The sequence below is a fragment of the Xenopus tropicalis genome, chromosome 6, assembly GCF_000004195.4.
Source record: "Xenopus tropicalis strain Nigerian chromosome 6, UCB_Xtro_10.0, whole genome shotgun sequence".
Classification (NCBI taxonomy): domain Eukaryota; kingdom Metazoa; phylum Chordata; class Amphibia; order Anura; family Pipidae; genus Xenopus; species Xenopus tropicalis.
The window spans coordinates 60,110,060-60,124,095 of NC_030682.2; the positions used below are offsets into that span (position 1 = coordinate 60,110,060).

A 14,036-nucleotide genomic window follows, 5' to 3' on the forward strand; every position below is an offset into this window, starting at 1 on the left:
TAAAAAACTACTCTTCCCATCGATGACTGTTCCGCTCTTAAAAGACCCTAAGGACAGACGTGGGGAGTCTGATTTAAGAAAGTTTTTTGGTGGCGGGGGTGGCTTGTAAGCCTGCCGTAGCCTTAATCTCAGTGGCCAAAGCTATGTCCTTCTGGATTGATGGCATTGGCAGAGCCTTAACGGAAGGTGCTGATGTCAAAGAGATCTCTTCAAGCCTGGCAGAACTTAAGCTGGCAGCAGGTTTGTTCTCAGAATGTGCAGTGGATCACACTAGGCTGGCAGCGCGTTCTATGGCCATCTCAGTCTTAGCTCATCGGGCTCTCTGACTAAGATCCTGGGCAGCTGACATGTCTTCCAAAATGAGCCTCTGCACTCTTCCCTCTGAGGGCATTCGGTTATTCGGTCCGTAGCTGGATGATGTTATCTCTAGGGCTCTTCTTACCCCAAGAAAAGAAGAAACAAAAAACCATTCCATTCAGGTCCTCCAGTTTCCGCGGTTCAGGGAAGGGTAGACCTTCTTATTCTTCCAGCTCAACAGGAGAAAGTTTCAAGCCTTTTGCCTGGAAAAAGGGACATGCCAGCTTTCCCAAAGGAGACAAGTCAAGGCCTTCTCAGTCATCCAAAAAGTCTTCCTGACTAGTCGTCCATAGGCAGCGAGGTAGGGGCCAGGTTGGGAAGGTTTCTAGATGTCTGGCATTCCTCCATTTCGGATCGCTGGGTCCTGGATGCTTTAAGAAGGGGTTATCGGCTGGAGTTCGCCTCTCTTCCATTAGTCGACCAATTCGCAGTGTCATCTTTTCCCAACTCAGAAGAAAGAGAGGTACTGACCCATTATATTCATTGGTTGGTGGAGGAGAAGGTAGTAGTCCCAGTTCCCGTAGAAGAACAAAGGAAGGGAGTCTACGCAGTCTTCTTTCTAGAGAAGGTCTCAAGGGGATGGAGATGCATCTTGGATCTCAGGTTCATCAAGAAACATCTGAGGGTCCAGAAATTCAAGATGGAGTCCATCTTCTCCATCATCTCCGCTATCCTTCCAGAGGATTGGCTCCTTTCCATCGATTTGAGGGATGCCTATCTCCATATTCCGATCTCAGTGGCCCATCAACGCTTTCTACGATTTGCCATCGCCGGAAAGCACTTTCAGTTTCGGTGCTTTCCTTTCGGTCTGTCCACGGCTCCAAGGGTGTTTTTCAAAGTGTTAGTTATACTAGTGGTGGCCTTGAAAGTGGAAGGTATTTCCGTCTGGCATTATTTGGATGACATCCTCCTCTCACCAAGAAGCAGGGAGGTTCTGTTGATTCATCGAGACAGAGTCATCTGTTTTCTGGAAGCTTATGGATGGCTCCTAAATCAGGAGAAGAGTCAGCTGGTCCAGCGCAGTCTCGTCTATTTGGGAGCCTGGTTCAACACCATCGAGGGGTCTCTCTTCCTCCCCAGAAGATTTTGGCCATCACCAGTCTTGCAAAAGCTTTTCTGCAGAAGGATCAGGTCTCAGCCAGAGAGCTGATGTCTCTTCTGGGCACCATGGCTTCAACCATCCCCGTCACCAGGTGGGCTCGATGGCACATGAGACTGGATTAATGTCTTTTTCTGAACCAATGGGACAGATTCAAGAGGGATTGGAATCAGTCCATTCTTCTGACGCAGTCCTTCAAAGACTCAATCCAGTGGTGGCTTTCCAAGGAGAATCTTGAGAAGGGGTTACCTCTCTTTCGGCCCCAGTGGAAGGTGTTAGTAACGGATGCCTCCACCCTGGGTTGGGGCTCCGAATGGGCCCAGGGAATGTGGACTGTCAGACAGTCAGGAGTTCCTTCCAATATCCTAGAGATCCTAGAGCAGCAAAGTTGGCCCTTCAGTGCTTTTCTCAGACTCTTCAGGCTTCTGTGGTCAGGATTCTAATAGACAACACATCTGCGGTCTGTTAAATCAAGAGGCAGGGGGGAACGAAGAGCAGTTCACTGCTTCAGGAAGTCCATCCTATCTTATCCTGGGCGGAGAGAAATCTGTTTCTTCTGATGGCAGAATACTTACCTGGAATGGAAAACCAGGAAGCAGACTCCTTGTGTCAGGACCTGCCTGTACTCGAACTCTGGACTCTATATTAGGCAGGTTCTGCATTACTCCGCTGAGCCACTTGAGACCTCGGGCATCCAGCCCTAAACATTATATTCACCCCTCTTTGCTCCATTGTTCAGACTTGTCGCCTCCTCCTCCCTTAGTAAGCCCAGGTGGTTGCAATTGGACAATTATCGGGCTTTATAAGCCAGTTAGAAGCAACCCCTGGTTGCTTGTTCATTAAGCCCTTTTTGTGATTCCTGTGTCCGTACCTGCCTGACTCCTACCTGGTTCCTGCACCCGTACCTGCCCGTGTTCCTGTGACCATACCTGCCTGACTCCTTCCTGGTTCCGTTCCTCGTCTCCTGTCCCTGACTGCTGTAGGATCTCCCGGTATTTGACCTCGGCCCATTTATTTGACTACTCTGTCTTCAGCCTGCCCCTGACCACTGCCTGTTATTCGGACCCTCCTTGCCTGCTGCCAGTCCTGACCCTCTGCCTGCTTAACGGACTTGTATTGTTTTGCCGCCTGCCTCTGACCATTGGCCTGTTTTATGGACTTGTATTTCTTGCTGAATCCTTAATAAATGTCTCTGCATCTCAATATGCCTTCTGCCTATATACAACAGTATCCGTTATATCCATATTACACAGCATATAGGCTCCTACCTGCCAGCCACCCACCTGTGGCTGTACCTGCCAGCCACCCACCTGTGGCTGCTCCTGACACCTTGGCTCCTTCCCGTGGGGAGAGATCTGCTGAATCAGGGTTCTCTCTTACATCTGAACCAGTCTGCTCTTTGCCTTCAGGCCTGGAGGCTGAGCGCAAAAGACTTTCAGGGCTAGGTCTCTCCAAGAATGTTGTTGATACCCTGTTAAAAGCTAGGAAGCCTTCCACCTCTGCAGCTTACTACAGGATTTGGGAGAGGTTTCTTTTCTGAAAATTTCAGAATGCCTTGCCATTGGAGGAAGTGTCTCTTTCCCAAGTCTTGAGTTTTCTACAGGAAGGTCTAGACAAAGGATTGCAGTACAGAACCCTCAAGGTTCATGTCTCAGCGCTGTCAGCCTTGTCTGGAAGATCCTGGGCCGAAGACTCCATAGTCAAGAGATTCTTCTAAGCAGTTCTCAAGGTCTGTCCTCCAGAGGTCAGGGCTCCTCCTCTGTGGAGTCTCCCTTTAGTTTTAAGGGCTCCGTCGAGCCTCTCGAAACCATTTCCACCTGGCTTGTCACTCTAAAGACTTTATTCCTGGTGGCTGTAGCATCAGCATGTAGAGTGGGAGAGTTACAAGCCCTTTCATGCAGTCCAGGGCATATCTCTTTTCTCCATGACAGAGTCATACTCAAGCCAGTCAAGTCATTCCTGCCTAAGGTGGTCTCAACTTTCTATCTTAAAAGGGAGATATCCTTACCCATTTTTTCTTCGGATGTGCAGAATCTGGAGGAATTGCAGAAGATTGACACAGTTCGTTGCCTAAAGCACTATCTGGAGGTCTCAAGTTCTTTCAGGAGGTCAGACAAGTTGTTCGTCATCCCTGCAGGGTGTCGGAAAGGTCTGGCGGCTGCCACTTCCACCATTAGCAGATGGATTACAATTTGCATTGAGAAGGCTTATCAAGTCATAAATTTAATGAGGAAAAGGCCAGATGAGAGCCACCTCACAGATCTGTGCCGAAGGTACCTTGGCCCATGCTGCCAAGAGAGGCTTCAGATGGGGTTTTTTGCCTTCCTCTGGATCAATTAGTAGTTAGGCAGGTTAGATATAGGCATTATGGTTGAACGTGATGGACGTATGTCTTTTTTCAACCCAACTAACTATGTTACTATGTAAATCCAAGGCAAGCTAGCTCCAGAGGGTCTGAGGGCGCGCTCAACCAGGACTGTATCAACTTCTTGGGCAGCATGGGCAGAGGTACCTTCGGCACAGATCTGTGAGGTGGCTCTCATCTGGCCTTTTCCTCATTAAATTTATTTTTGCAGTTCAAGTCTCTGTTTTTGTTCCCACCCCTTTGGGTTCAGCATGGCTTGGTAGATCCAATTGTAATGAGGATATGGAGTGAACAGGAAAAGGGAGAATTGTTTTCATACTTACCGTAATGCTTCTTTCCTGGTCACTCTCCATATCAGCATTTCCCACCCCTGTAGTCTGGTACTTGGTATTAGACGAGGTAGGTAGGTACCTATGGATGTACTTAAAGGTTTTGAGAGGGAGGGGCCTTCCTAATTGTAATGCTGATTGGAGAGTGACCAAGAAAGGAGAATTACAGTAAGTATGAAAACAATTCTCCCTTTTAACAAGCCCATTATGTCTACACTCAAGTCAGTCATTGTCTGGTGTTTTACTTGTCTATGAGAGACGGGCTGCTTTTGCCATCTTATTAGAGTTTTTGAATTACTAGACTTGTAGACTTGGTGGCTTTGTAATGTTATTGAAAGTTTATTAATGAAACTATGGGATTGTTGTTTAAAAACAAGCAAGATTTAGACATGTCAAATGGAGAGATTAGTCGACCGCAACAGAGCTCTCCTACCGTGGGTGACTAATCTCTCCAAAATGCCTTTCCACCAGCAACAAAAGGAATCACTGGTGGAAAGTTTTACACATTGCTTCATTGTTTCAAAGTCACCTGCAGGAGGAAGCTTTCCCTCCCTTTGTTGCCATTGGAAAGGCAGCAGATATCTATTGTGGGCAACAAATATCTGCATGGGACATCAGCCTAAAGAAAAAGTTTTAAATGCTGGTCATTTAAAGAAGTTAGTTTTATTTTTCTTATTACAGTTTTGTTCACTTCAGTCTATTTGCAGCTATGATACCAACAGAAACTTTCAGATAACACAACCTTACCAGGGTTTAGTGATATTCTCTTAGATGTGAATCCCGTTTCCACCAGACCTCTCGGGGAGCAAGCTGTCGTTTGATCGACATTATCCTGAAAAAGAATGTAAGAAAGTCTTATATAAAAGCTTTTAAAAGAAATATTTGTTGCTGTACATTTAGAGCCATATACATGATAAAGGTCACGTGAAGCATAGGATAGTTTTAGGTCTCTGCTGATACTGTGTCTAATTTATTATCACTAAGCTTATTTGGCTGGCATTGGCTAAATGATGTGTGTTTGTCCTCCCATATGGCTTATTCAAAGGACATGTAAAGCCTTTTCCACTGGGGGGGGGGGGGTTACCAAAACATTGTGCATACCCAAGTGAAACTGCAGCCAATGCTAGATGGTCTATCCAAAATTTTATATTTATTTTTACTTCATTCTGAAAAAGTAACCCTTACAATTCCAGCAGAATTTAGCATTTCATTTACATTGTTTTGAACACTTACTACTCTCACTCCAATGAGAGACTTTTTTTTACCTAGAAAAATTATAAAAATTTTTAGGAAACAGTGAGCATATGTAAATTCCCAGATCCCTGCTTGCTTCTCTGAGATATGGTGCTGGCAGCCTACAGCAGTGTGAAGACTACAGTGACATCACTAAAATCTCTCTCCCCTTCCTGCAGGCTGGGGAGCCTTCAGTAGCAATGCACATGTGCATAACTTGATCCTGTCTCCTGTTCTGAGCTACACATGCCCACCAGCCAATCAGAAGCAGATCTGCCGGGGGGAATGAAACACATGTGCAGTATGAAGCAAGGAGGGGAAAGGAAGGGAGAATACCTTTTTAAAGATGGCTGCCTGTTCAAGTAAAAAGATATATTTTGATTAGGCGAGTCAAAAGTGTGGCGTTTTTACTAAACAATAGGAGGACTATTGGGCAGTATGCTTTTTAAATTTTGACTTGCGTTCTCCTTTAAAAGATAAGGTAAAAATCGACACAAATCTTGGTAATATGTTAGGACATATTAAAAAGAGTGCATATACACTTCCCATTCCTCCCAAATATGCATGCTTTCCCCGGCAATGCTATAGGTATCATGCCTTTCTTTTTTAACACTTGGATGACATAATATCTGGCTATTTGCTTGGTTCCCTGAGTATGACTTAGATGAATAAAGTAGGCACTCAGGGTCTGAGATCCTCTGTGTGTATATGCAGATCTCAATGTTATAATATAAACATCACATACAAACCTTTCTATACACTCGCATATATACGGATACCCATAACAAGAAAACTCCAGCAGCAGTCCTTAAAGGAACAGTTCAGCGTAAAATTGAAACTGGGTAAAATGGATAGACTGCACAAAATAAATGTTTGCAATATAGTTATTTAGGCAAAAAAGTAATTTATAAAGGCCAGAGTAGGCAGTTGTCTAACATAACAGCCAGAACTCTAATGCCTGCTTTCAGCTCTCTAACCTCTTAGTTAGTCAGTGACTTTAGGGGGGGGGGGCACATGGGACATAATTGTTCAGTTAGTTTGTGAGCACACAGGTCAGATTCAAATGCAAATTAACTGAACAGCTATGTCCCATATTGCCTACCCCCCCCCCCCCACCCCCAAGTCACCGACCTTCAGACAGCCTCTTGGCATTTAGTTTGGCTGTTTATGCAGCAGTGTCTGCTTTACAAATTTTACCTAGATGCATGATTTTGAAAAAATTAGCTTTCTTGACATAGTTATTAAAAAAAGGGAGTTCAGTTAAAAACCGATCAGTACAAGAAAAAAAAAGAAAAAAAGAAGATTACAATACAAAAGAATAAATGAAATGCAACAGAGATTTTTACAGAATATCCTAATAATTTGTTACTTATAGGATAGAGGTGGAGTGTGTTCCCATTAAGAAAAGGGAAAAACTTTCCTCTGCATTGGCATAAGTAAATATGGCACAGTGAGTGACTGTGTAAGGATAATCATAACAAAGCACATCTTACAGACTTGCGCCCCACACTTGTCAGCCTTCACTAAGGTACCCCCGATGGCTTACCAACAGAGTAAACACTTGAGAGAAACACTTATGAAAGCTGACAATTGGGTCCTCAATAATAATCAATGGAACGTTTTTCTTTTTTGATACCCCAAAAATGGGCACATTTCCATGCCGGTTGTAATAATATAACTAAAGGCTCCTTTTACACATCCATATACAGGGTGCAGGGCAAAGATCCTATTATATAAATTACAATGAAATGGATACACCAAATTGGTACACTTTCTACTGGAAGATTAAACCAGGAATATACTCCCCTATGTTATCCATTTAAAGTGGCTTGCAAAAGTATTCGGCCCCCTTGAACTTTTCCACATTTTGTCACATTACAGCCACAAACATGAATCAATTTTATTGGAATTTCACGTGAAAGACCAATACAAAGTGGTGTACACGTGAGAAGTGGAACGAAAATCATACATGATTCCAAACATTTTTTACAAATAAATAACTGCAAAGTGGGGTGTGCGTAATTATTCAGCCCCCTGAGTCATACTTTGTAGAACCGCCTTTTGCTGCAATTACAGCTGCCAGTCTTTTAGGGTATGTCTCTCCCAGCTTTGCACATCTAGAGACTGAAATCCTTGCCCATTCTTCTTTGCAAAACAGCTCCAGCTCAGTCAGATTAGATGGACAGCGTTTGTGAACAGCAGTTTTCAGATCTTGCCACAGATTCTCGATTGGATTTAGATCTGGACTTTGACCAGGCCATTCTAACACATGGATATGTTTTGTTTTAAACCATTCCATTGTTGCCATGGCTTTATGTTTAGGGTCGTTGTCCTGCTGGAAGGTGAACCTCCGCCCCAGTCTCAAGTCTTTTGCAGACTCCAAGAGGTTTTCTTCCAAGATTGCCCTGTATTTGGCTCCATCTTCCCATCAACTCTGACCAGCTTCCCTGTCCCTGCTGAAGAGAAGCACCCCCAGAGCATGATGCTGCCACCACCATATTTGACAGTGGGGATGGTGTGTTCAGAGTGATGTGCAGTGTTAGTTTTCCGCCACACATAGAGTTTTTCATTTTGGCCAAAAAGTTCCATTTTGGTCTCATCTGACCAGAGCACCTTCTTCCACATGTTTGCTGTGTCCCCCACATGGCTTGTGGCAAACTGCAAACGGGACTTCTTATGGTTTTCTGTTAACAATGGCTTTCTTCTTGACACTCTTCCATAAAGGCCAACTTTGTGCAGTGCACGACTAATAGTTGTCCTATGACAGATTCCCCCACCTGAGCTGTAGATCTCAGCAGCTCCCCCAGAGTCACCATGGGCCTCTTGGCTGCATTTCTGATCAGCGCTCTCCTTGTTTGGCCTGTGAGTTTAGGTGGACGGCCTTGTCTTGGTAGGTTTACAGTTGTGCCATACTCCTTCCATTTCTGAATGATCGCTTGAACAGTGCTCTGTGGGATGTTCAAGGCTTTGGAAATCTTTTTGTAGCCTAAGCCTGCTTTAAATTTCTCAATAACTTTATCCCTGACCTGTCTGGTGTGTTCTTTGGACTTCATGGTGTTGTTGCTCCCAGTATTCTCTTAGACAACCTCTGAGGCTGTCACAGAGCAGCTGTATTTGTACTGACATTAGATTACACACAGGTGCACTCTATTTAGTCATTAGCACTCATCAGGCAATGTCTATGGGCAACTGACTGCACTCAGACCAAAGGGGGCTGAATAATTACGCACACCCCACTTTGCAGTTATTTATTTGTAAAAAATGTTTGGAATCATGTATGATTTTCGTTCCACTTCTCACGTGTACACCACTTTGTATTGGTCTTTCACGTGGAATTCCAATAAAATTGATTCATGTTTGTGGCTGTAATGTGACAAAATGTGGAAAAGTTCAAGGGGGCTGAATACTTTTGCAAGCCACTGTAAATATGGTTGATATGCTATACATGCTTACATGGGAAGTATAGCTTTTTTTTACTTGTGAGTGAGACTTGTGAGTGTTAAATGTGCTGTTCCAGTTTGAATGCCCTGCACATGTAATACTTGCAAGCCACTGAATTACAGATTCTGACTTCTCACATGCCTTTCTAGGGGGGAGAGGAGGAGGGATTTGAAGGAGGAGAGACCAGGAGTTTTGCATGTATCTGTGAATCTGACAAATGTAGCCACTGAACTACTAATGCTTGCTTTCCACAGCTTAATATTGACAGCACAGACAACCAATGAGGAAGAGAAGCAGAGCTTGCCAGAGACAGGTAGGAAAGTAGCTGCCAGTGAAACCACTATGATAAATGGAATATTTAAAATAAATAAATAAATAAATAAATCTTAAAATGCTAAATTCATTATATTCAGAGACTTTAATAACATGATGGGATGATTCAGGTTAATTATTAATTTCATGTTAGTTCCACTTTAACTCACAAGTAACAAACATGAAGTAACTTTAAGTCACCTGTTTAGCAAAAGAAACTACAAAACACAGTATTCTCCTAATTAAAACAACAGGCAAAAAATATGCTTATCCAAGCTTTAATTTCTGAACATGTTGAAAAGGCGGTATAGTGCCCCTTTAAGGAATTCAACATCGCTGGATCAGCAGAAACTTATAGGTATATAGAATGCTATAAAGCATGAATACAAAAAAGTAAATAAATAAACTTTAATAAATCTTCCATGATTCTTTGATTGGCAAATTGCTAATGTGGTTCAATTATGAAAAACAGGATTCCATATTATAGGCCTGTTTGACATCAGTGGCAGGAAAGCATCCCTAGTAAGGCCTCACCTTGAGTGTGCAGTACAGTTTTATACCCCATTCCTTAAATGGGATCTTGAGCACTTTTAACATTTACTTCATTTTATATTTTTGTGGTTTCTTAAATATTAGTTTAGTACTGCTAGGCACACTTTAAGCTCAACAGGGTTTTGCAGGCCCTTTGTAACACCAACCCTAACCATCAATGCACATGTCTATGCACATTCTGTATTCTCAGGCTAGCCAGAAAGCCTGTATTAGCAGTCTAAAAAACACAAATATTGCAGAAACTTCCAAAATTACAAATATAAATTGCAAAGTAAAAAAGTTACATAATACAACATCAATTATTTCTGGGGTTTAGACCACCTTTCAGGCCAATATTAATGAGCTGGAAAGAAGGCAGAGATGTGCAACTAAACTGGAAACAAATAAAACAGAAATAAAGCAAATTGAGGAAAAGGTTGGGATGTTTTGTCTAGAGAAAAGGAACTTATGAGGGGTACATGTACCTTTTACAAATATTGTACGTTAGAGGATATATAGGAAGATAGCAGGGGGAAAATTTCACATATAAAACACAAAGAATAAATTAATAGATCTGTTTTCTAAAGGGATGGGAGTGGCCTTTTTTGAACCTGACACACCAAGAAGTTCTGGTAAGCTTACATCATCGCGCCCAGGCTTTGCCCTTTATTCCTGTTTGACCAATTAATTGGTTGCTTCTACACTCTAACCAGTTATATAAATTGAAAGGTCATTGGTTAATTTCTCCCTTGCAATGGCATAAGCAAACAGGCTCAGCATATCACAAATTTAACACTGTTACTTTGCAGTAGTCTAATATGCACAGTGGAGAATATGCCCCCATGTGCGGTCAGCCTTGAGAGGAAATTTCTGTGATTTCGGGAAATCGCGGCACTGCATATGTCATCCCACCGGCGATTTACATTCAAGCCGGTGGGATGGCATATCAGGGAGTCAAACATATTTTTGTCTAACTGCCTGCCCCCCTCCCCTTGGGGCAATGCAGATGACAAAGGAACAGAGACTGAAATTGAATGAATAGCAGTTTCACAATCAGCATAACAAGGGATTAGTTATGATTAGGGCAGTTCAGTTATGAAATTCTTTCAAGGTAAACTGATGAGGGATCAAGTTTTTGAACTGCTGATGAAAGATTTTGATGAGAGATTTATTGATTGGTAAAAGCATACAGAGATAAATCAATAAATGCTGGATATAGACAGATCAGCTTAAAGTTAAGACCCATCATAAAGAAAAGCAACAGGCATTTTTACTTTGGAAAATGTAAGTTTTGTGTACAGTACATACAATACCACCTATGAATGGTACATAGAAGAAAAAAAATTGCATTCCTTCTAAAGGTCAGGTTTGCATAAAAACATAGTAAAGTAATCTAATCTATAAAGAGCCTAAACTAAAGCGCAGGAAAATGTGTAATTTAGTTCTATAAACTATTTCCTGTAAATTTAAGTTGTCCCACCCATATTCACAACCAGTGCCAGCCCAATAAGAATGAAGACATCGGTCATTTTAAAATACAGGTATAGGACCCATTATCCAGAATGCTCGGGACCAAGGGTATTCCGGATAAGGGGTCTTTCCGTAATTTGGATCTCAATACCTTAAGTCTACTAAAAAATCAATAAAACATTAATTAAACCCAATAGGATTGTTTTGCATCCAATAAGGATTAATTATATCTTAGTTGGAATCAATTACAAGGTTCTGTTTTATTTCTACATAGAAAAAGGAAATCAGTTTTAAAATTCTGAATTATTTGATTAAAATGGAGTCTATGGGAGACGGGCATTCCGTAATTTGGAGCTTTCTGGATAACGGGTTTCCGGATAAGGGGTCCAATACCTGTATAAGATTACAAGTAATATGTGCATTAAAGTGGTATGCGTGCTTCAAGGCTGTTAAAATGTTATACTGTATGGACAAAATTAAACATTTTGGTAGAAGACACGGAAAAAAGTGTACATTTGCTCATCTCATTAACTTTTGCTATGCCATACCCATAAAACAATGGGAAACCCATTGAACATCACAGGTTTCTATAATTGTATATTGCATAAAACTTCCCATATGTAAAACACTGCTTCATGACAAACATGCAAGGATGTAAAAGGACAATATTTACGGATATTTATAAGCAAATGTGGTAAGACTCTTTAATAGGTAATTTATGTCATTAAATAATTGTTGGTTAAGGATTTATTCTTAATTATAGTTTCCTTTAAAATGTACGCAGTCCATGAATTGCACAAAAAATACAAATTAATCATCAATTATTTGCCTTAGTTTTGCTTTGTAAAATTATTTACTCCAGAAAAATGATAAAAAGTGATGTGAAATAAATGTTGTATTTTTAAATGTGTATTTCTCCTTACGCATGATTTTATACCATACATCACAATCACTGAAACATTCCAGTACAAAAACTGGAAAAATGGTCATAGTATTTACAAAGGTGTATTTTTTTTTTTTTTTTTTTTTTTTTTGCTGCCCTACTGCAATAATTTAAGCGTTACTTTTCTGTACTTAAAAACCTTTTTAACCCATTTACATCAATAAGAAAAATTTAGATGGCAAGAAAATTCCATTGCAGCAGTTTTAATAATGGCTTAAACAAGACTTACACAGAATTTTTCAAGCAAGTACTGGCTTTTCCTCTGGCTTTAACACTGGGCTTGACAACTGCCTAAAAATTAATACACAGCTTTAAAAGGGATGTAATCGATGTATAGTAAATTTACATTTTTTACAATTTTTTTTTTTCTTTACACAGTTCCATAATTATGCCCCTGAGTGCGAGACTATAAAAATAGCACACGTTAAAACGCACTTTAGTGAATCGGCCCCCATATCTGTACTATAATCTTTTTTCTTTTTAATAGAAAATACATTTTATAGTACATGAATTTTTCTACTGAATGTTCTTTTATGTATCTACTTGTTGCAGATATATTACATCTTCTGGCAAGGTACAACTCGGAGATGCCAACCTAAATTCTAAATTCTCCAGGAGCATAATGGCTCTGACTGCCCTGCCTCTGCATCTTCGGAGGATTTCAGTTGACATTTCTATGCATTTCATAGGAGTCAGTAAGGATTAACATGCCAATAACCGACAGCGGGTGACAGGCCTGTTACTGCAAGTGACCATGTGGGGAGGTTTTAATCATGGAGACCACAGTTACTCTTGGCTTCTAAGAAAGCAATTCATTGAATATATTTAGTGGAACAAACTTCTGCTGTCTGCAAGCTGATGTCATGATATAAATCAGTGGTTGGTAGGTAACATCATGGTTCTTCTTCAAAATCCTTGGCTACTTTTCTCTCTGACTTCGAATCCTGGCTCTCTTTTTTTCTATGCTCCGACACCCCTGCAATCATTTTAGGCGACTTCAATTGCCATATAGATGACCCCTCTCAGCCCTGGCCCTCTCGATTTCTCCATCTAACCTCCTCCTTTGATCTCCGGCAATGGACTAATACAGCTACCCATAAGAATGGTCATTTTCTAGATCTGGTCTTTTCTAAAAATCTAGATCTATCTACATTTAACAGTGAGCCTTTTCCTCTTTCAGATCATCATCTTATCTCCTTTTCTATCTCGCACGTGTCTCATTTTCCCTCTAACTCTCAGCCTAAAACCCTGATTCGCAACACGCGAATGGTTGATATAACTGCTCTCTCTAACTCTCTTAGTTCTAGCCTCTCCTCCTCCTGTGCTTCCTCTGATCCTGAGTTACTGGTAAATACCTACAACTCCTCAATTTTATCATCTGCAATTAACACCCATGCCCCCCTGCAGCCCGAACGCAGTCGTGCCCGCAATCCCTGTCCCTGGCTTAACCCTCAGACGCAATTTCTGCGCTCCTGTGCACGATCTGCTGAGCGCATTTGGAGGAAATCACGCGTTAAAGCTGACTTCCTCCACTATAAATTTGTTATGGTGTGCCTCAATACTGCCCTATCCCAGGCCAAGCAAGCATACTATAACACACTTATAAATAATAATAAATCAAACCCGTGGCGCTTATTCTCCATATTTAACTCGCTACTTCATCCCTCACCTAATGAATCAATCATATCTGAACACACCCCCCAGGACTTTGCTGACTTCTTTAAAAGCAAAGTCGATTCTATCCGCAATCAATTTTCCCAACCCTCAGATACCGGTAATCTCGACCTTCCTAAATCTCCTCTCTCCCTATTCAGCTCCTTCAGTCTCGTAACAGAGTCTGAAGTTTCTCAGCTTCTCCGATCCTCTCCGCCTACTACCTGCTCGCTGGATCCTATGCCCTCATCCCTACTAAAACAGTGTGCCCCTGCCCTTACTCCAGCTCTTACCCACATATTC

General features: G+C 41.6%; 1 protein-coding gene across 10 annotated transcripts in view; it reads right to left on the reverse strand.

The window, feature by feature from the left end:
• grb10 (growth factor receptor bound protein 10) overlaps window positions 1-14,036 on the reverse strand; it is a 138,726-nt gene that overhangs the window by 51,764 nt on the left and 72,926 nt on the right. For 9 of the 10 annotated variants that reach the window (XM_012964319.3, XM_012964315.3, XM_018094551.2 and 6 more), the window contains one exon: window positions 4,898-4,982. In XM_012964319.3, the coding sequence (XP_012819773.1) occupies window positions 4,898-4,982 (85 nt within the window). Of the gene's footprint in view, window positions 1-4,897; window positions 4,983-12,309; window positions 12,372-14,036 lie in introns of those variants that run through there. The other variant, XM_031903232.1, reaches the window with a different exon arrangement.